The sequence below is a fragment of the Oncorhynchus kisutch genome, unplaced genomic scaffold (genome assembly GCF_002021735.2).
Source record: "Oncorhynchus kisutch isolate 150728-3 unplaced genomic scaffold, Okis_V2 scaffold4081, whole genome shotgun sequence".
NCBI lineage: Eukaryota > Metazoa > Chordata > Actinopteri > Salmoniformes > Salmonidae > Oncorhynchus > Oncorhynchus kisutch.
In genome coordinates, this window is record NW_022266026.1 from 128,433 (window position 1) to 151,520 (window position 23,088).

The window sequence follows — 23,088 nt, forward strand, 5'->3', positions numbered from 1 at the left end:
CTCTCTCCTCTCTCTTCCCCCCTCCTCTTCTCCTCTCTCTTCCCCCCTCCTCTCTCCTCTCTACCCTCCTCTCCTCTCTCCTCTCTACCCTCTCTCCTTTCTATGTGAGGGCATGAAATGTGAAGGATTTGTGTACTGTATGATATTGACCCAAATAAAGAGGATTTTAACATCTAATTTCTCCTCCTCTTTATTCTTCTCTGTCAGTAACCCTGATAAGGGTCTCCAGTTCCTGATCTCACGAGGTTTCATCCCAGACACGCCCATAGGTGTGGCTCACTTCCTGCTTCAGAGGAAGGGCCTGAGCAGGCAGATGATTGGAGAGTTCCTGGGAAACAGCAAGAAGCCCTTCAACAGAGACGTCCTAGAGTGAGTAACTGGTCTCCTTCTTAATAATAGTACTGGACTGAAGAGCATTGTCTAGGTACAGTAGGCTCATTACGACCCCCCCCAAGATAAACCCTATTGGAGCAGTGGTTAGTGAGTGGAGACCTCCCCCCCAAGAAAAACCCTATTGGAGCAGTGGTTAGTGAGTGGAGACCTCCCCCCCAAGATAAACCCTATTGGCGCAGTGGTTAGTGAATGGAGACCTCCCCCCCAAGATAAACCCTATTGGAGCAGTGGTTAGTGAGTGGAGACCTCCCCCCCAAGATATACCCTATTGGAGCAGTGGTTAGTGAGTGGAGACCCCCCCCCCCCAAGCTAAACCCTATTGGACCAGTGGTCATCATTCCCATGGTGAATGGCTAGGTTCGCTATGCTATGAAACCACACACTATTACAGAGACTCTGATATTACCGGCCGCAATTTATATGGTGAAACAATGTGTGGGGAGGCAGGGGCCAAAAAACTCACATCAATACCTTTGTCAGATCAGCGCTGTCAAACAAATAATTGATGCTATTGCTAGCAATCAAGAGCTTATGCTCTTCAAATGGATTTTAACTGTGAGGCCCCGACTTTTGTTCGCTATACATGTCGGGGGGCACAGGGGATGTTCAGTGTGCTGAGTGGCTGTTTTGACGAAAAACTGATTCCATGGGATCTACTGGTGGGCTTTTGCACAGATGGAGCTCCATCTATGGTGGGACGGCGGTCAGGCCTCTGCACTCTAGTTAGGAATGTGTCTCCCTCTGCCATATGGACGTATTGATACACCGAGAACAACTGGCAGCAAAAGAGCTGAGCACAGAACTTGCAGCAGTTCACTTCAATTGGAAAATATAATGAACCAAAATATAAACGCAACATGCAACAATTTCACAGATTTGACTGAGTTACAGTTTATATAAGGAAATCAGTCAATGGAAATACATGAATTAGGCCCTAATCTCTGGATTTCACATGACCAGGCAGGGCGCAGGCATGGTGGACCCAAAAGGACTTCATTACAGACAGAAATTACAGGGACGTAAACACATTTATACACAACATTTCAGAGAAATACGATTTTTGTGCATATGAAACATAGGACCATCACTTTACATGTTAAGTTTATATTTTTGTTCAGTGTACATCAAACCACATCACTGGGCGCACACTTGTTCGCAAAACTATGTGGAGATATGGGATCAGAGAATAGCTATGTTCTATTTCACATCGAGGCTTGATGGTTATCGAGGGGGAGTGTTGGAAATATGTTTGGCATTGAGAGAGGACTTGACTTTCTGTAACAGACATACAGTATTTGGGAAACTGAACAAATGGAACAGAAGCATATAGAGGAGATACAAACAGTGACTGAATCAGTGTCCCGCCCTGACCATAGAGAGCTGTTTACTCTCTATGTTGGTTGGGTCGGGGTGTGATGTAGGGTGGGTTATCTAGGGGAATTGTATATCTATGTTGGCCTGATATGGTTCCCAATCAGAGGCAGCTGTTTATCTTTGTCTCTGATTGGGGATCATATTTAGGTAGCCATTTTCCCATTGTGCTTTGTGGGATCTTGTCTAGGTATAGTTGCCTGTGAGCACTACTCTGAGCTTCACGGTTCGTTTGTTTGCATTGTTGTTTTTGTTATTTGAGTTTTCTCTTCCTAAAAAAAAGGATGGAAACATACCACGCTGCATTTTGGTCCACCCCTTATGACGATCGTGACAATCGGTGGATTCAGAGGAAATAATTATTATTGGAGAGAGTGTCTTTCAAAAGCGAACCATTCCCACTTCCATCGGCTATGCATGTTTCTAACAGAACACAGCATCAGTAAGTGTCCCACACCAGTGATGACTGCTCACTAACCAATGCTTGGAAGAGCACTTTGGGACCTACTTCCCAATCCTTTTGACTGTGATCCTGGCTCAGTTGACATGCCAGTAAGTGAAATGGAACAGCTGATCGAGCTGTAATGTGACTGAATGCTACAGACAACGCATTCACAGATCACTACGGAGGAGTTTTGGTTCCTGACTCAATGGGAACACCCTGCTGTCTGCTTCAGGGCATTACAACTCAATGTACCCTTCACCAGCTCATATCTGTGTGAAGCTGGATTCAGTGCTTTTGTCTGCATTCAAACCAAATATCGATCCAGGTTGGATGTGACAGCAGAGATGAGGTGCGCTCTGTCGACCACGCCTCCTGACTTTGAGAAGCTCCGATGCAACATACATTAAGCCACACCCATCTCATTAGTGTTGGTGAGATAAAAGACATTATGTCAGACTAATTTGACTGTCATAGACCCACATTAAATGTAAGTGATGGTGAGTTGAGAAGACAATCAGAAATACTGTTGGCATGTTTTTCAGTTGACTGCCAAAGCCCCAAATAAGCAAGTAAACATTGGCTGCTAATAAAACATTTTGGTCGTGATTGTTTTGAGATATAAAACATGGGGTGTTACACTGTCCCTGTTTGCAGTTGACTACACAGTGTCGTGTCTATGGCTATGCCGGATTATGTGATATGACATGCTATTCTATAAAATAATTTCTCTGTAATTAATATCACCTGATTGAGCTAATCATGTAAATGTAATTAACTAGAGAGTCGTGAACCACAAAATAATATTTATAGAGCTGTTATCTTCCGAATAAACTCTTAAAGATCTAGTAGTATTTTACATCCATAGCAGTCAAGATTAATCTTCATCTTACTCCAGTCTCATCTGAAAGTTGTAAATTCTTGGTTATCTGCAAGAACCCTGGCTAACAATTTGAATCAGCAATACAAATTGGGTATTTAGTAAATAAATAATTAAACCCAACTAATCACACAGAATTCACATACACACAATTAATTATAACTTTCATAAATGACGTCATAAAGGAAAACGTCCCTGGCGGGTGGAACAGATATGACAACTTGTTACACAAAGGAAAAGGGCCTGGGTTGGAGTGAAAGAACGGGAGTCTGAGGAACAAAGGAAAAGGGCCTGGGTTGGAGTGAAAGAGCAGGAGACTGAGGAACAAAGGAAAAGGGCCTGGGTTGGAGTGAAAGAGCAGGAGACTGACGAACAAAGGAAAAGGGCCTGGGTTGGAGTGAAAGAGCGGGAGACTGAGGAACAAAGGAAAATGGGCTGGGTTGAGTGAAAGAGCGGGAGACTGAGGAACAAAGGAAAAGGGGCTGGGTTGAGTGAAAGAGCAGGAGACTGAGGAACAAAGGGAAAAAGCTGTGCTATCGTAAATACAGTATCTTATGCACTCTAAATTACTGCCCATTTGGAAAAGGAAAATGCAATAAATATTTGCTCTGAGCTACGCTTCAGTAGGTTGGTGGTAGATGGAAGGCGTTGTTGCCAAACTGAGTCCTCTGTCCTTTGAAGAATGTCTCTGGTTGTCAATTGGATGCGTTGTAGTAACGTCGCTGTGTGATAGACGGGATACTGTCTATTCCTTCCGAACCTGCGTTTGCAGCTGCGGTCGCTAAATCAACAGCTAGGAGGTATCACTTCTGTAGTGAATAAGAATTCAAAAGTTCATCCATTCGCAACCAAAGCTCATGCTGATGTTGGCTTCGTTCTGTAGTTATTATCTGAACCATTCTGACATAGGACTGTCGCCCTCATATCCTCGGAACAGGAAGTTATGTTGTCATCAAGGGCTTATATAGGAAGGGAGAGGAGGGTGTGTTTGAAAAGTTTTATAGCCCTTGTCCCTTCACAGGGGAGGGCCACTGATTGAGCAGCCCTATCTTATGAAAACCCAAATGTCACATTTTAGAAGCTAAAATCACATTTTATCCCATCACAAATCATTTCATATTCAAATATTTAAATTGAACAACAATTCCATGTGAATCCGATAACTCTGATGTGTAGACTTTCCACTGTAGAGTTTATGTCATCGTATCATTGATGAGAATGTCTCAGATGACAACCGAACTGACATCATATTCATTAAGTACCACCGCATATGTTCAATTGTTCGGATTACCAGAATATAGTTAATTTCCCCCCACCTACTGATGTTCCCAGAATCTCTATGTTAACCAAGGGTTTTGCAAATGTTACCTTCGTAGGGTAGAGAGAGGAAAAAGGGGGGAAGAGGTATTTATGACTGTCATAAACCAACCCCTCAGGCCAACGTCATGACAACAGGTATTGTAACAGTCATAGTGAGAGAGGTTAACACATAGACAGTTGACTACACTGGTATTGTAACAGTCATAGTGAGAGAGGTTAACACATAGACAGTTGACTACACTGGTATTGTAACAGTCATAGTGAGAGAGGTTAACACATAGACAGTTGACTACACTGGTATTGTAACAGTCATAGTGAGAGAGGTTAACACAGACAAAGGGAGTATTAACAATAGGACCATAGCCTCGAGACAATCTGACAATCCTCCTGAGCTGTCATGTGATGTTCTGCTATAATTCTCCTGGATGCCTTTCACTCATATGACTGTGTGGGAGAAAATAGGATGCTAGCGCCACTCTGTCTGTCTGTGTGTCTGTCTGTCTGTCTGTCTGTCTGTGTGTGTGTGTGTCTATGTGTGTGTGTTTCTCAGTGTCTGTGACGCTGCTAGCTCAATCTTTTAATTAAATCTACACCAACAGCCAAGCTCAAATATACCCAGTCTCAACCCTGAAGTGATGCGTTATAATTTAGGGGTGTGTATATGTGTATATATGTGTGAGTCTGTCTGCCTGCCTGCCTGCTTGCCTGCCTGCCTGCTTGTCTGTTGGTTCTGTGTGCATGTCTGTGTGAGTGATACTTTTCACAGTAAAGGCATCACATAAAAACAGCCACAAACAGTACGATGGTAGCCTACAAAGACCACCCCAAGGCCAGTCAGAGATAGTGGATACTGCCAGATATGGGACAATCTACAAATGCGGTGGCTTTTGGGCAGGGCATTTTAGAAAAACTCTAATTCATTTCTCCAGACCAATGTTCCATTAAGAGTGCAGATTACAGTGACAGATGGAGTTCTTAACGGCTGATCATTGGGCGACTGCTCTTAGTGCTGTGACAGGCTACATTCTATTGTGAAACTCCATCACAGTTCCAACTTAGATAAAGAACCCTATTGCACCAGGAGAAGCTGATGCTGCATGCATTCTATCACACACACACACACACACACACACACACACACACACACACACACACACACACACACACACACACACACACACACACACACACACACACACACACACACACACACACACACACACACACACACACACACACACACACACAGAGCCAATGAACTTAATTAAGATGAGGACCCAAAGCAGTTCAAGGCCTTTTGTTTCTTAGGAGGACACATGCACACACACACACACACACACACACACACACACACACACACACACACACACACACACACACACACACACACACACACACACACACACACACACACACACACACACACACACACACAGAGCCAATGAACTTAATTAAGATGAGGACCCAAAGCAGTTCAAAGCCTTTTGTTTCTTAGGAGGACACATGCACACACAGACACACACACACACACACACACACACACACACACACACGCACGTCACATCTCATTACATGAGTCCTGAAATCTCTCTGAAATGCAGCTCTATTTCTCTCTTTGTCTCTGTTCCTTTATTCATTGGTCTTTCTCTCTGCAAGCATGCAGCCTGCCTTTCTCCTTTAACCTCAATCATTATCCACCCCCCCCCTCTCTTTCTATCTTTCTTTCTCTTTCCCTCTATCTTTTTTCCCTCTTTCTCTCCCTGTCTCTCTTTAAAGTCAACATGACCTGATCCTCAAACCACTGAACAATGTGTTATCTAAGGGTACGACCCCACTAGTCCAGGACCCTTAACTCCTCTAAGGGTACGACCCCACTAGTCCAGGACCCTTAACTCCTCTAAGGGTACGACCCCACTAGTCCAGGACCCTTAACTCCTCTAAGGGTACGACCCCACTAGTCCAGGACCCTTAACTCCTCTAAGGGTACGACCCCACTATTTCAGGACCCTTAACTCCTCTAAGGGTACGACCCCACTAGTCCAGGACCCTTAACTCCTCTAAGGGTACGACCCCACTAGTCCAGGACCCTTAACTCCTCTAAGGGTACGACCCCACTAGTCCAGGACCCTTAACTCCTCTAAGGGTACGACCCCACTATTTCAGGACCCTTAACTCCTCCAAGTGTACGACCCCACTAGTCCAGGACCCTTAACTCCTCTAAGGGTACGACCCCACTAGTCCAGGACCCTTAACTCCTCTAAGGGTACGACCCCACTAGTCCAGGACCCTTAACTCCTCTAAGGGTACGACCCCACTAGTCCAGGACCCTTAACTTCTCTAAGGGTACGACCCCACTAGTCCAGGACCCTACACTCTCCATCAACATTTGAAGTACACCAATAGGATATACAGTACTCATTTTCTTTATTTTTACTATTTTCTACAGTGAAGACATCAACACTAGGAAATAACACATATGGAATCATGTAGTAACCAATCAAGTGTTAAACCAATCAAAATATATTTTACATTTGAGATCTACAAAGTAGCCTCCCTTTGCCTTGATGACAGCTTTGCACACTCTTGGCATTCTCTCATGTAGTCAAGGGACAGTAATGGGGATCAGGTTTTAATGTGAAAATCAGTCATGGGGATAACATGGGTGTGTGCGGGGTGGGGGTTGTGTGTGTGTGTGTGTGTGTGTTTGTCTCTGTGTGTGTCTGTGTATGTGTGTGTCAGAGAGAAACAGAGAGAAACAGAGAGAGAATGTGTGCAGGAGTGAGTGTGTGTATGTGAGCTTTCACACGTGTCCTCCACCCTTTCACCCCCCCCACACACACACACACTCACACAGACACACACAGAGACAAACACACACACACACACACACAAGCATTTCGCTACACTCGCATTAACATCTGCTAACCATGTGTATGTGACAAATACAAATTTGATTTGACAGACACACACACACACACACACACACACACACACACACACACACACACACACACACACACAGAAAGACACACAAACACACACAAAGACACACACACACACACACACACACAGAGAGACACACACACGCACACACACACAGAAACACACACACACACACAGACACACACAGAAAGACACACAAAGACACACACACACACACACACAGAGAGAGACACACACACAAACACACACACACACACACACACACACACACACACACACACACACACACACACACACACAGAAACACACAAACACACACACACACACACAGACACACACAAAGACACACACACAAAGACAGATAGACACAGACAGAGACACACACACACACACACACACACAAACACAGAGACACACACACACTCACACCAGTCTACCCCGCAACCTGTTTATAGCAGAGGATTGAACTCTACTTTCTGCTTGTCATCTCCTAATCAGGTGGAAGAGAACACGCCTGGTTCTGTCTTGCAGGGAGCCAATCAATATGTGTGTTTGGACTGTGGAAGTGTTCTGCAACCCCTGATGCTTTGTAAACACTTCACTACATGTGGCGTGTAATTTCTCCTGACAAATATGGTAATCAAGGGAGGTCATCAAAATGTGTGTGTTTGTATGTGTGTGTGTGTGTGTGTGTGTGTGTGTGTGTGTGTGTGTGCGTGTGTGTTTGTATGTGTGTGTGCGTGTGTGTGTGTGTGTGAGTGTGTGTGTGTGTGTGTGTGTGTGTGTGTGTGTGTGTGTGTGTGTGTGTGTGTGTGTGTGTATGTGTGTGTGTGTTTGTTCCCGCTAAGATATTCAATATTCTGCTACAGACCACTAGACCACACAGGGTTAATCGAGGACAAAATCTACAATATCTTAACAACTTCAGTTGCCCTGAAGTCTGTGTTAACTGTGTTAACTAACCTCCAGACGAGCTTCAATGCCATACAACTCTCCTTCCGTGGCCTCCAACTGCTCTTAAATGCAGGGGAAACCTGCCCGCCCGTCCACTACTCTGGACGGCTCTGACTTAGTAAACGTGGACAACTACAAATACCTAGGTGTCTGGTTAGACTGTTAACTCTCCTTCCAGACTCACATTAAGCATCTCCAATCCAAAATTAAATCTAGAATTGGCTTCCTATTTCGCAAACAAAGCATCCTTCACTCATGTTGCCAAACATACCCTCATAAAACGGACCATCCTACCGATCTTCGACTTCGGCGATGTCATCTATAAAATAGCCTCCAACACTCTACTCAACAAACTGGATGCAGTCTATCACAGTGCCATCCGTTTTGTCACCAAGGCCCCATATACTACCCACCACTGCGACATGTATGATCTCGTTGGCTTGCCCTCGCTTCATACTGGTTGGCAAACCCACTGGCTCCAGGTCATCTACTGCTAGGCAAAGCCCCGCCTTATCTCAGCTCACTGGTCACCATAGCAGCACCCACTCATAGCACACGCTCCAGCAGGTATATCTCACTGGTCAACCCCAAAGCCAATTCCTCCTTTGGTCGTCTTTCCTTCCAGTTCTCTGCTGCCAATGACTGGAACGAACTGCAAACATCTCTGAAGTTGGAGACTCTTATCTCCCTCACTAGCTTTAAGCACCAGCTGTCAGAGCAGCCCACAGATCACTACACCTGTACATAGCCCATTTGTAATCAGCCCATCTATCTACCTACATCATCCCCATGCAGTATTTATTTATTTATCTTGCTCCTTTGCACCCCAGTATCTCTACTTGCACATTCATCTTCTGCACATCTACCATTCCAGTGTTTAATTGCTATATTGTAATTACTTTGCCACCATGGCCTATTCATTTCCTTATCTTACCTCATTTGCACTCACTGTATATAGACTTTTGTTTTCTTTTTTTCTACTGTATTATTGACTGTATGTTTGTTTATTCCATGTGTAACTCTGTTTTTTGTATGTGTCAAAATGCTGTGCTTTATCTTGGCCAGGTCGCAGTTGCAAATGAGAACTTGTTTTCAACTAGCCTACCTGGTTAAATAAAGGTTAAATTTTAAATTTTAAAAATTAAAAGTCACTGTCATTGTCCTAGCCCAATTACACTGTAAATATGATGCAATAGGTTATCAAGATAATATCACGATGACTTACAATTACATGGTTTTACATTGTCTCTCCCAACTTGATAGAACTCATTCTAATACAATCAAATTCGACTATTATCAGATGAGATTTCAAGACAATCATCCTTCGATTCCATCACTCTAGGAAACATTTTCATCCTACCTGAGAAAGTGTCACCCTCAACACACAGTCATCCAACTTTTCAACAAATCCAGGTCACCTTCTCGCTCACTTTGGCGGCCATTGCTTACACAAATCACTAATTCCCATGCATTTATTCTGACTGGCTTGCAAATCTCTTTTATTTAAGCTGATTTAATTTCCTCTGACTAAGCTAGCCCGTCCATTAATGGCTGGATGTTCTGCTCCGAGGGTTTGTGTCCCTGTGCTGGGGGAGCGGTGATAGCAGTGTAGCCGAGGCTAGATGGGCCCTCTCCCTGCTGTCCTTGCACCCATGCATGGATAATACCTGGGTGAAACTGACCCTGAAGTAGACATAGTGAAAGTTGTGGAAGTTGTTCCCCATAGTTCTGAGTCATTTCTGGGTTCACCTCCCCACGACCGCAGGGGCGGGGCAGGGAAAGTGGAAGTGGCGTCTGATGTGAATTCAAACTGGGGTTACAGATTCCTGTAGAAGTAACATATCTCTCTCTCTCTCTCTCTCTCTCTCTCTCTGTCTCTCCCTCTTTCTCTATATCTCGCTCCCTTTCTCTACCCTCCTCCTTCCCTCTCTCTTAATGTCTCTCTCTCTCTCTCTCTCTCTGTCTGCCTCCCTCCCTCCATCTCTTTTCCTTCCCCCCTCTCTCCCTCTCTCTCTCTCTCCCTCTCCCTCCTTCTCCTCCCTCCTTGTCTTTCTTTCCTGCAGTTGTGTGGTGGATGAGATGGATTTCTCAGGGATGGAGCTGGATGAGGCTCTGAGGAAGTTCCAGGCTCACATCAGAGTCCAGGGAGAGGCCCAGAAGGTGGAGAGACTGATCGAGGCCTTCAGGTGAGCTCCATTATTCAGTCAGTCTGTCAGTCCATCAGTTAGTCAATCAATCAGTTAGTCAGTCAATCAATGAATCAATTAATCATCTGTGTGTGTGTTTGTTTGTGTGTGTGTTTGTGTGTGTGTGTGTGTGATATATTGCTTTGTGAATAATCCCAGGAAGAGTAGCCTTGATGTAGTAATGTGTATGTTAATAAACTCAACTCTAAACTCAACTCATCCTGGATGGATGTTGGTTTAAGGATGACACTTAAAAACAATTCACATCCAGTAGGATGTCAGGCAGTTGTGATTAGATGAGGTCACTACTGGGACAAACAGAGAGACCTTTGTCTCAGGTATAGAAGGCCTAAAAGGCTGCAACGTACAAGAGAGTTAAGCTCAACATCAGGCGAGGCACAGCCCTGTAGTGTCTTTGCCCTGTTGTTGTCCATGGGTGGGCAGAACATTGCCAATAGCACTAAGGTCCATGTGTGTCTGAGCCTAAAACACAGCACTAGGAGTTTTTTTCAGTTGACGTCTCACTTCACCAGTCAACCTAAATCCCATCCAAACCTTCCAGTTTCTACCTAGCCTGGTTATCCAGCCTGAGTGCTGCACACAGCAGTGTTTCACTGCATTCAGACTGGTTAAATCGGGCTAGTTTAAATCCTCTCTCCATTTAGATGGTTGACCCAGCCTTCCGCTTGGCTAGGTGCTCTGAAACAACAGGGAATCTCAACAGACAGGATAAGTACAACTTCCTGGTTTACGAGTCTTAACGGGTATCCCATTTATGCCACAGCTGCGTTGCTCTGCGCTAACCGGTGTCCTTGAATACCCACTCCATTTACCATATGGCCAGCTGTCACAGTTGTCAAGGTGCGTTGCCAACGAGACTGTTGTTGTCGTTGTGAGCGGGAATGGAGACTGACGGATGGCATTTTGTTTTGGGTACGATTGGCGCAGAGTGCGTGCTGCACAGAGAGGGGCGAAATAAAGAGCGAGGGAGGGAAGGAAGGAAGGAGGAGAGGTTTATAAATATCCACTGTTGCATAAGCACATCTCTCTGGTCTCCGCCTGCCTCCCCTGCTCCTCCAAACAGAGATGGAGAGAGTGAGGAATAGAAAAAGAGAGAGGGGGAGAAAAGGATAGAGAACGAGAGGCAAGAGTCTGAGACAGAGAGAAAGATGACGGGAGGGAGGGAGACAGACTTCAAAGAGAGTGAGGGGATAGCGAGAGGCTTAAAGAATGAACGAGAGAGACGGATAGAGGAAGAGGTAAAGGATGACTGTAAACAGAAGGAAAGGCAGGTGGCAGGGAAATGAGAGCGAGAGGGAGGAAAGGGAGGGAGAGAATGTGTGAAGAAACACAAGTCAGGAGAAAATAAACACCTGGCAGCTTCTGTAGCTTGGCGTGTGTCAGCTAATAATGAACCCAACACTGGCAGTTTCTGAGGCCAGAGAGAGAGAGAGAGAGAGAGAGAGAGACACACATACACACACACATGAGATTCCCTTCACTGAAATAGAGTAAGGGGAGGGAATATAGGGTTTCTCTTTCTAGGGCTATCTGCTATTTCACTCTTTCTGGTAGAATAGTAAAGAGAAATGTATAGAACTGAGACTTTATTATTAACAAGAAGAAGCTTTTGATTGGCTGCAAAACCTTCCTTAAAGTCTAAGCCCAGTCTCGATGGTACAACTGCAAACCAGAGTATGTGGCTTAAGATAAGGTCTTTTTCAGGTAAAAAGTCTAGTCTCCATTAGATGATGCAGAATCAGTGGGGATGAACCCCCAAACTGAGAACACGGCTGTGTCTCAAATGGCAACTCTATTCCCTACATAGCTAGTCCACTACCTGTGTGTATTCCTAGCCCACTGAGATGTAGATTCCAATCATGCAGCTCAGTGGTCACATGACTCCGGAGGAAGACCGGGCCAGCCTACCTGGAAACCAGCCTACCTGGAAACCAGAATGAATATGGAATTACACTTTACGCTCCAGTAGAGGCCCTATGGGGGGTCACACACACACACCCGTTGAAATAATAGATTGATTCATTAACAAAGGAAGTTCCCCTGTGGAATCTCACGCAATACTACAGTAAATAAATGTATTCCATAAAAGATTTGAATTGGTTGCCAATGCAGAGGAGAGCATAGCGTGACAATATAGTAGTGTCCTGAATAGCACCCTGTTCCCTATTTAATAGCACCCTGTTCCCTATTTAGTGCACTAATTTTGACCAAGGCCCTCAAAGTAGGGCCCCTATGTAAGGAATAGTGTTCCATTTGGTATGCATGGTATGATGAATACAGTACACCATTATCACTGAGAGAGTATGTATGCATTGTGACACACTGTAGCTTGCAGTGCAGTCGCCCCACTGGGCACAGACCTCAGTTCAACTTCTAGTTTTGATTTACATTTGATTGAGTTGTCAACTAAAGTGAATAAACAGGAAATCAACAAAACATGTCATCCTGTCATTGGATTTAGGTTAAACATTTAGGTTAAAAGGACTTTTTGCAAATACAATCAGTTTTGTTGATTCAACGTCATCTCACATCAAAGCATAGACACACACACACATAGACACACACACATAGACACACACACATAGACACACACACACACACACACACACACACACACACACACACACACACACACACACACACACACACACACACACACACACACACACACACACACACACACACACACACACACACACACACACACACACACACACACACACACACACACACTTAGTCATCAGATACACACTCAGTCACACACACAATCACACACACACTCAGGTGTCTCTGCCAGTTAGATTGACGAGGGTTGTTTGGTGCGTGGAGCTGCTAGGCCAGCTGTATTTCGCTCTCCTGCCGTGCCTCCTCTCAGATCTCAGGGTGTTCTCTGGGACCTCCATCAGCCCTGTGTCATCTTTACTGCAGAGGTGCCCAGGCAGGGATATTTCTGCTGTCTAACCCACGGCGCACAGCGTAAATACACTACTGTACTAGTTATGTAGCACTTTGTGACAACTGCTGATGTAAAACGGGCCTTTTAAAATACATTTTATTAATTGATTTGACTACTGTCGTTCTGTCTGTCTTTCTGTCTGATGGTTGGACAGGTTCTTTGTGGTGGCTATCTTATCTGTATATCCTAGAGAGTAGGGACTTCATCTTATCTGTATATTCTAGGGAGTAGGGACTTCATCTTATCTGTATATTCTAGGGAGTAGGGACTTCATCTTATCTGTATATTCTAGGGAGTAGGGACTTCATCTTATCTGTATATTCTAGAGAGTAGGGACTTCATCTTATCTGTATATTCTAGGGAGTAGGGACTTCATCTTATCTGTATATTCTAGAGAGTAGGGACTTCATCTTATCTGTATATTCTAGGGAGTAGGGACTTCATCTTATCTGTATATTCTAGGGAGTAGGGACTTCATCTTATCTGTATATTCTAGAGAGTAGGGACTTCATCTTATCTGTATATTCTAGGGAGTAGGGACTTCATCTTATCTGTATATTCTAGAGAGTAGGGACGTCATCTTATCTGTATATTCTAGAGAGTAGGGACTTCATCTTATCTGTATATTCTAGGGAGTAGGGACTTCATCTTATCTGTATATTCTAGAGAGTAGGGACTTCATCTTATCTGTATATTCTAGGGAGTAGGGACTTCATCTTATCTGTATATTCTAGGGAGTAGGGACTTCATCTTATCTGTATATTCTAGAGAGTAGGGACTTCATCTTATCTGTATATTCTAGGGAGTAGGGACTTCATCTTATCTGTATATTCTAGGGAGTAGGGACTTCATCTTATCTGTATATTCTAGGGAGTAGGGACTTCATCTTATCTGTATATTCTAGGGAGTAGGGACTTCATCTTATCTGTATATTCTAGAGAGTAGGGACTTCATCTTATCTGTATATTCTAGGGAGTAGGGACTTCATCTTATCTGTATATTCTAGGGAGTAGGGACTTCATCTTATCTGTATATTCTAGGGAGTAGGGACTTCATCTTATCTGTATATTCTAGGGAGTAGGGACTTCATCTTATCTGTATATTCTAGGGAGTAGGGACTTCATCTTATCTGTATATTCTAGGGAGTAGGGACTTCATCTTATCTGTATATTCTAGGGAGTAGGGACTTCATCTTATCTGTATATTCTAGGGAGTAGGGACTTCATCTTATCTGTATATTCTAGAGAGTAGGGACTTCATCTTATCTGTATATTCTAGAGAGTAGGGACTTCATCTTATCTGTATATTCTAGGGAGTAGGGACTTCATCTTATCTGTATATTCTAGGGAGTAGGGACTTCATCTTATCTGTATATTCTAGGGAGTAGGGACTTCATCTTATCTGTATATTCTAGAGAGTAGGGACTTCATCTTATCTGTATATTCTAGAGAGTAGGGACTTCATCTTATCTGTATATTCTAGAGAGTAGGGACTTCATCTTATCTGTATATTCTAGGGAGTAGGGACTTCATCTTATCTGTATATTCTAGAGAGTAGGGACTTCATCTTATCTGTATATTCTAGGGAGTAGGGACTTCATCTTATCTGTATATTCTAGGGAGTAGGGACTTCATCTTATCTGTATATTCTAGAGAGTAGGGACTTCATCTTATCTGTATATTCTAGAGAGTAGGGACTTCATCTTATCTGTATATTCTAGGGAGTAGGGACTTCATCTTATCTGTATATTCTAGGGAGTAGGGACTTCATCTTATCTGTATATTCTAGGGAGTAGGGACTTCATCTTATCTGTATATTCTAGGGAGTAGGGACTTCATCTTATCTGTATATTCTAGAGAGTAGGGACTTCATCTTATCTGTATATTCTAGGGAGTAGGGACTTCATCTTATCTGTATATTCTAGGGAGTAGGGACTTCATCTTATCTGTATATTCTAGAGAGTAGGGACTTCATCTTATCTGTATATTCTAGGGAGTAGGGACTTCATCTTATCTGTATATTCTAGGGAGTAGGGACTTCATCTTATCTGTATATTCTAGGGAGTAGGGACTTCATCTTATCTGTATATTCTAGGGAGTAGGGACTTCATCTTATCTGTATATTCTAGAGAGTAGGGACTTCATCTTATCTGTATATTCTAGGGAGTAGGGACTTCATCTTATCTGTATATTCTAGGGAGTAGGGACTTCATCTTATCTGTATATTCTAGGGAGTAGGGACTTCATCTTATCTGTATATTCTAGGGAGTAGGGACTTCATCTTATCTGTATATTCTAGGGAGTAGGGACTTCATCTTATCTGTATATTCTAGGGAGTAGGGACTTCATCTTATCTGTATATTCTAGAGAGTAGGGACTTCATCTTATCTGTATATTCTAGGGAGTAGGGACTTCATCTTATCTGTATATTCTAGGGAGTAGGGACTTCATCTTATCTGTATATTCTAGAGAGTAGGGACTTCATCTTATCTGTATATTCTAGAGAGTAGGGACGTCATCTTTTCTCATGAGTTTTACAAATACTAACCCTTTCTCTCCCTCCTGTCCCCCTGTCCCGTCTCCTGTCCCCCTGTCCCGTCTCCTGTCCCCCTGCCCCCCACCCTCTCCAGTCAGAGGTACTGCATGTGTAACCCGGACGTGGTGCAGCAGTTCCACAACCCCGACACCATCTTCATCCTGGCCTTCGCTATCATCCTCCTCAACACAGACATGTACTCACCCAACATCAAGCCTGACCGCAAGATGATGCTGGAGGACTTCATACGCAACCTCCGAGGTGAGGCATTATTTTAGTAGAGTGTGTTGGAGCGGTAGATGAGAAGGAGGGGGAGGATGGGAGTAGGGGAGGGGAACAGGGTAAGTAATAGTTATTTACTACTTAATTTATACTAGTTAGTTAGTTACTAGTTAGTTAGTAGTTAGTTAGTTACCAGCTAGTTTTTTACTAGTTATTTAGTTACTAGTTCATTTGTTCATTTGTTACTAGTTAGTTAGTTAGTTACTACTAACACCCTATAACACCCTAAGTGCATATAGCGTCTACATAGTGTAGCCTTTCACAGAGGCCACTAAATCTACAGTGACAGGATATTCAACCTATCATGTCGCCGCAATGATCTGTCTGCGTTTCAAATATCCGTGTAACAAGAGAAGGCGGCTAAAGTCCCAATCCATTTCCCCTAACAGTTAGCTTACTCTAATTCAAATCATCTGCGTCCTAAATGGTACCCTGTTCTCTACATAATGCACTACCTTTGACCAGGGCCCAAGGCACCCTATTCCCTAACCAGGGCCCAAGGCACCCTATTCCCTAACCAGGGCCCATGGCACCCTATTCCCTAACCAGGGCCCAAGGCACCCTATTCCCTAACCAGGGCCCAAGGCACCCTATTCCCTAACCAGGGCCCAAGGCACCCTATTCCCTAACCAGGGCCCAAGGCACCCTATTCCCTAACCAGGGCCCAAGGCACCCTATTCCCTAAACAGGGCCCATGGCACCCTATTCCCTAACCAGGGCCCAAGGCACCCTATTCCCTAACCAGGGCCCAAGGCACCCTATTCCCTAACCAGGGCCCAAGGCACCCTATTCCCTAACCAGGGCCCAAGGCACCCTATTCCCTAAACAGGGCCCATGGCACCCTATTCCCTAACCAGGGCCATGGCACCCTATTCCCTAACCAGGTCCCATGGCACCCTATTCCCTATGGGTCCTGGTCAAAAGTAGTGCACTATATAAGGAATAGGGTGCCATTTGTGATGCAGACCTTGTGTCGTTGGTAATATAGAGCTGCATCATAGTTTTCCTCTGCCAGGGAAGGATCCATCAGGACTGTGAGATCAATATGGTACAACTTTAATGGATTCATCTGGACGGCGCCTCACAATTAAATGAAGTTGGAAAATCAATTGCCACGATGCTTGGCTTTCTTCCTCTGTTTGTGTCCCCTCTCTCTCTCTCTCTCTATCTCTCTCTCACTCTCTGACTGTCTCTTTCTCGTTCCCTTTCTCTCTCTTTCTATCTTTCAGCCCTCTCTCTCTTACTGTATCTTTCCCAATCTCCCCCTGTCTCCCTCCCTCCTCCTTCCCCCTCTCTCACTCTATATTTTAAGCTAATTGAGTAGTTGGAAGAACACAGTTAAGAGATTGAATCGGATGTTAATTAATGAATAACAGAGGAGCGCTCACTTACTCAATTACACTGGACCAGAAATGTCAAAAACATTCTGCAATGTCTAACCTGATATGTAGACACTGAATAGAATTAGTATAATGACTTGTATTGTATCCTAGAAACCATTCCATATATATATATATAAATGTCTTACTTTTGATGTATCAAAATATGACAGTGTTCACATAATTAGTATAACTCTTGATGTATTTAGTAGTACCGCTGTTGCACATATAATTAGTTTAATGACTTACATTGTATTCTAGAAACGTCTCCATATACAGTATACATGTCTTACTGTTAATCTATCTAATTGTACTGTAGTGAAGTCTCTTTAGAGTATGGACCAAAGGCCCTAGCACATAGTCCATGCTGGTCCTGGATCAAAGAGCCTAGCACAGGGGTGGTCTATGCTGGTCCTGGATCAAAGAGCCTAGCACAGGGGTGGTCTATGCTGGTCCTGGATCAAAGAGCCTAGCACAGGGGTGGTCCATGCTGGTCCTGGATCAAAGAGCCTAGCACAGGGGTGGTCTATGCTGGTCCTGGATCAAAGAGCCTAGCTAGGGGTGGTCCATGCTGGTCCCGGATCAAAGAGCCTAGCTAGGGGTGGTCCATGCTGGTCCTGGATCAGAGAGCCTAGCTAGGGGTGGTCCATGCTGGTCCCGGATCAAAGAGCCTAGCTAGGGGTGGTCCATGCTGGTCCTGGATCAAAGAGCCTAGCTAGGGGTGGTCCATGCTGGTCCTGGATCAAAGAGCCTAGCTAGGGGTGGTCCATGCTGGTCCTGGATCAGAGAGCCTAGCTAGGGGTGGTCCATGCTGGTCCTGGATCAGAGAGCCTAGCTAGGGTGGTCCATGCTGGTCCTGGATCAGAGAGCCTAGCTAGGGGTGGTCCATGCTGGTCCTGGATCAAAGAGCCTAGCTAGGGGTGGTCCATGCTGGTCCTGGATCAGAGAGCCTAGCTAGGGGTGGTCCATGCTGGTCCTGGATCAGAGAGCCTAGCTAGGGGTGGTCCATGCTGGTCCTGGATCAGAGAGCCTAGCTAGGGGTGGTCCATGCTGGTCCCGGATGGCTGTAGTATGTGGTTGTTGCAGAGTCAGATGTACTACCTGAATTTCTTCAGGGAGAGATGGAGATACATACATACATAAAATACGATAAATCAGGTGAAAGCACAGTAAGCAGAACTCTCCCTCCCTCCCTTTACCTCCCTATCTCTCTCTCTCTCTCTCCCTCTCTCTCTCTCTCTCTCTCTCTCTCTCTCTCCCTCTCTCTCTCTCTCTCTCTCCCTCTCTCTCTCTCCCTCTCTCTCTCTCTCCCTATCTCTCTCCCTATCTCTCTCTCTCTCCCTCTCTCTCTCTCTCTCTCTCTCTCTCTCTCTCTCTCTCTCTCTCTCTCTCTCTCTCCCTCTCTCTCTCTCTCTCTCTCTCTCTCACACACACACACCCCACACACACACCCTGCTCCTCTTCCTCCCACTGTGCTGACTCCATAATGTGGAGTGATGCATCAGCATATCCAAGAGTGCATCTGTGTCATTGCCCTGACGAGTGTCTCCATTTGCCGAAATTATTCCCGACCTAGCAGCCTCATTTGCTCCTCAGTGAACCACCCTGGCTATAATGGGGTATATCTAGAGGGAAGCCTCACAACCAAATGATACAGTATGTTCCCCCCAGTCCCCAGTTGATATGTTCCCCCCAGTCCCTAGTTCATATGTTCCCCCCAGTCCCCAGTTGATATGTTCCCCCCAGTCCCCAGTTCATATGTTCCCCCCAGTCCCCAGTTGATATGTTCCCCCCAGTCCCCAGTTGATATGTTCCCCCCAGTCCCCAGTTGATATGTTCCCCCCAGTCCCCAGGTGATATGTTCCCCCAGTCCCCAGTTGATATGTTCCCCCCAGTCCCCAGTTGATATGTTCCCCCCCAGTCCCCAGTTGATATGTTCCCCCCAGTCCCCAGTTGATATGTTCCCCCCAGTCCCCAGTTGATATGTTCCCCCCCAGTCCCCAGTTCATATGTTCCCCCCAGTCCCCAGTTCATATGTTCCCCCCCAGTCCCCAGTTGATATGTTCCCCCCAGTCCCCAGTTGATATGTTCCCCCCAGTCCCCAGTTGATATGTTCCCCCCAGTCCCCAGTTCATATGTTCCCCCCAGTCCCCAGTTCATATGTTCCCCCCAGTCCCCAGTTCATATGTTCCCCCCCCAGTCCCCAGTTCATATGTTCTCCCCAGTCCCCAGTTCATATGTTCCCCCCAGTCCCCAGTTGATATGTTCCCCCCAGTCCCCAGTTCATATGTTCCCCCCCAGTCCCCAGTTCATATGTTCCCCCCAGTCCCCAGTTCATATGTTCCCCCCAGTCCCCAGTTGATATGTTCCCCCCCAGTCCCCAGTTCATATGTTCCCCCCAGGCGCAGGATATTTACTAACATCTGTAACGAGTGCTCTGAGTCGGGAAGCAAGTTCAGGGAGTGAGTGTTTTAATAAATAAACTGAACAAAAACCAGGAACCACAAACAACGCACTGGGGAGTGACAGATGTAGGGAAGATAATCAAGGAGGTGATGGAGTCCAGGTGAGTGTCATGAGGCGCAGGTGAGCGACACGATGGTGACAGGTGTGCAGGATAATCAGCAGCCTGATGACCTAGAGGCTGGAGAGGGAGTATACGTGACAACATCAAGAGGAGTTTTTTTTTGTAATGAATTAATTGAACATTTGCTTCTGTCATTATTTTAATAGAATGTATGTGTGTGGGGGGTTGTGTGGTGTGTGTCCGTGCCTGTGTGTGTGATGTTGTGTGGTGTGTGCCTGTGTGTGTGTGTGTGTTGAGAGTTGATGTGTGTGTTTGATGGTGTGCTTTGAATGAGTGTGTTTGTTTGTGCTCTGTGATCATTACTGAGATATGAGTGTGTGTGTTTGGTTGTGCTCTGTGATAGGGACTGAGTGTGTGTGCTTGGTTGTGCTCTATGATAGGGACTGAGTGTGTGTGCTTGGTTGTGCTCTATGATAGGGACTGAGTGTGTGTGTGTGTTTGGTGCGCTGTGCCCATCGTGGTGTGTGTGTGTGTGTGTGTGTGTGTGTGTGTGTGTGTGTGTGTGGGAGGGAGGGAGGGAGGGAGGGGGCTCCCTGTGGCTCTGACACATTCCCTGGCCTTGGAACAGGAGGAGTGGGTCAGTGTACACACAGCATGGCTCTTCCACCACAGAACACAGATCATTCACCATTCAACTCTCTTATCTCGAAGCTCCACTGAGGTGAATACACACATACAAACAATAAACACACACAGACTCAAAATCACGCATGTACACACACCCACAAGCCGAACCCACACATACACACACCATAGAAAGACTACTGAATGCGTCATGGCCTGGGCTGTTTCTACATGCATGTATATGTATGTGCTGTGGTGCTGTAGCTTACAGTAGTTTAGTTGTTTACAGTAGCTTACAGTAGTTTACAATAGTTTACAGTCGTTTACAGTAGCTTACAATAGTTTACAGTAGTTTACAGTAGCTTACAGTAGTTTACAGTAGTTTACAGTAGCTTACAATAGTTTACTGTAGTTTACAGTAGCTTAAAATAGTTTACAGTAGTTTACAGGCTTCTGTCATTGTGCCTCTTTGTGGATATCTGTGTATTTGGGATTGCATGTGTGTTTTTGGGCCTCTCAAACATTGCCACTGTTTCTAGAACATGGCGTGTGTGTGTGTGTGTGTGTAGGTGTGGATGATGGAGCTGACATCCCCAGAGACATGGTGGTGGGCATCTATGAGGGGACTAACCCATGGTGTGTGTGTGTGTGTAGGTGTGGATGACGGAGCTGACATCCCCAGAGACATGGTGGTGGGCATCTATGAGGGGACTAACCCATGGTGTGTGTGTGTGTGTGTGTGTCTAGGTGTGGATGACGGAGCTGACATCCCCAGAGACATAGTGGTGGGCATCTATGAGGGGACTAACCCATGGTGTGTGTGTGTGTGTGTCTAGGTGTGGATGACGGAGCTGACATCCCCAGAGACATGGTGGTGGGCATCTATGAGGGGACTAACCCATGGTGTGTGTGTGTGTGTCTAGGTGTGGATGACGGAGCTGACATCCCCAGAGACATGGTGGTGGGCATCTATGAGAGGATCCAACAGAGAGAGCTGCGCTCCAATGAAGACCACGTCACCTATGTCACCAAGGTGGAGCAGTCCATTGTGGGCATGAAGACAGTAAGGACACATTAACGCTTGTTCGGGACTAGTGACATTATTTTTTGGGGGGGGACAATCAGAATATACATTTCTGATGTCTGAATGGACAAGTCAAATAAATCACACAAAAATCTCAATGTCAAACAATTACTCCGATCAGAGTTGGATCAGAGTGTCCTCCGGATGCGTTGTAGTGTGCACTGTTCTCCCAATCTCTGCAGAGTGCATCGGAGTGGAATTGTATTGCATTGACAGGCACGAGCGGTCTTTCAATCATCTGCACCGATCCCCATGTAGCCGCGTGTGCACACACAGATGCAAGCTCACGCACACCGTAAGACCAATCTATCAATGTTTACTTGGTGACAGAAGCCACTCAGTCATCCTATAGCTTGTAATTTATCATTGACAGACACTTACAATACATCTGAAAACAATAAGAAGTGTTTGAGCTGTTTTGGTCACTCAAGAGCAAGGTTGATTTAGTTTGAGAACATACCCAGTGCAACAAGTTAGCCCAAGAGTGTCAAACTCCACAGAGTGCCTAGTGTCTGAGGGCTTTCAATGAAGACCTAGACAACCAGGTGAGGGGAGTTCTTTACTAAGTAGGGACCTTAATTCATCAGTCAAGTACAAGAGAGGAGTTAAAACCCGCAGACGTTGGACCCTCCGTGGAATGTTAGCCCATCAAGGTATATCTATCTAGTCCAACAGTCATGTCGTTTTCCAGTTGGCTCAGATGGTTACACCGCACCCAAATCAGCGACTCACGTGTGCCATCATGCGCCACCGTGCACAAATAGATTATTTCCCCCCCCACACCAAACGCGATCACAACACAGAGGTTGAAATATCAAATCAAACTCTGAACCAATTATATTAACAGGTCGAAAAGCATTAAACAGTTATGGCAATTTAGCTAGCTAGCATGTAGTTGCTAGCTAATTTGTCCTATTTTGCTAGCATGCTGTTTCTAGCTAATATTACTCTTAACAATTAATCTACACATAAAACGGTCAACCGAATCGTTTCTAGTCATCTCTCCTCCTTCCAGGCTTTTTCTTCTTTGGACTTTATTTGGCGATGGGCATCTAACTTTCATAGTTACCATGACGACCGACCAAACTCAGTTCATCTTTCAATCACCCACGTGGGTATAACCAATGAGGAGATGGCATGTGGGTATCTGCTTCTATAAACCAATGAGGAGATGGGAGAGGCAGGACTTGC

At 45.1% G+C, this 23,088-nt stretch overlaps 1 protein-coding gene across 1 annotated transcript in view; it reads left to right on the forward strand.

The window, feature by feature from the left end:
- The window catches only part of LOC116373884 (IQ motif and SEC7 domain-containing protein 3), a gene marked incomplete at its 3' end in the record, with an annotated part of 142,269 nt that overhangs the window by 107,904 nt on the left and 11,277 nt on the right, over positions 1-23,088 (forward strand). Inside the window, exons 4-7 of the mRNA XM_031822175.1 lie at positions 208-369; positions 10,367-10,489; positions 16,096-16,262; positions 21,737-21,876. Coding sequence (XP_031678035.1) covers positions 208-369; positions 10,367-10,489; positions 16,096-16,262; positions 21,737-21,876 — 592 coding nt within the window. The remainder of the gene's footprint in view (positions 1-207; positions 370-10,366; positions 10,490-16,095; positions 16,263-21,736; positions 21,877-23,088) is intronic.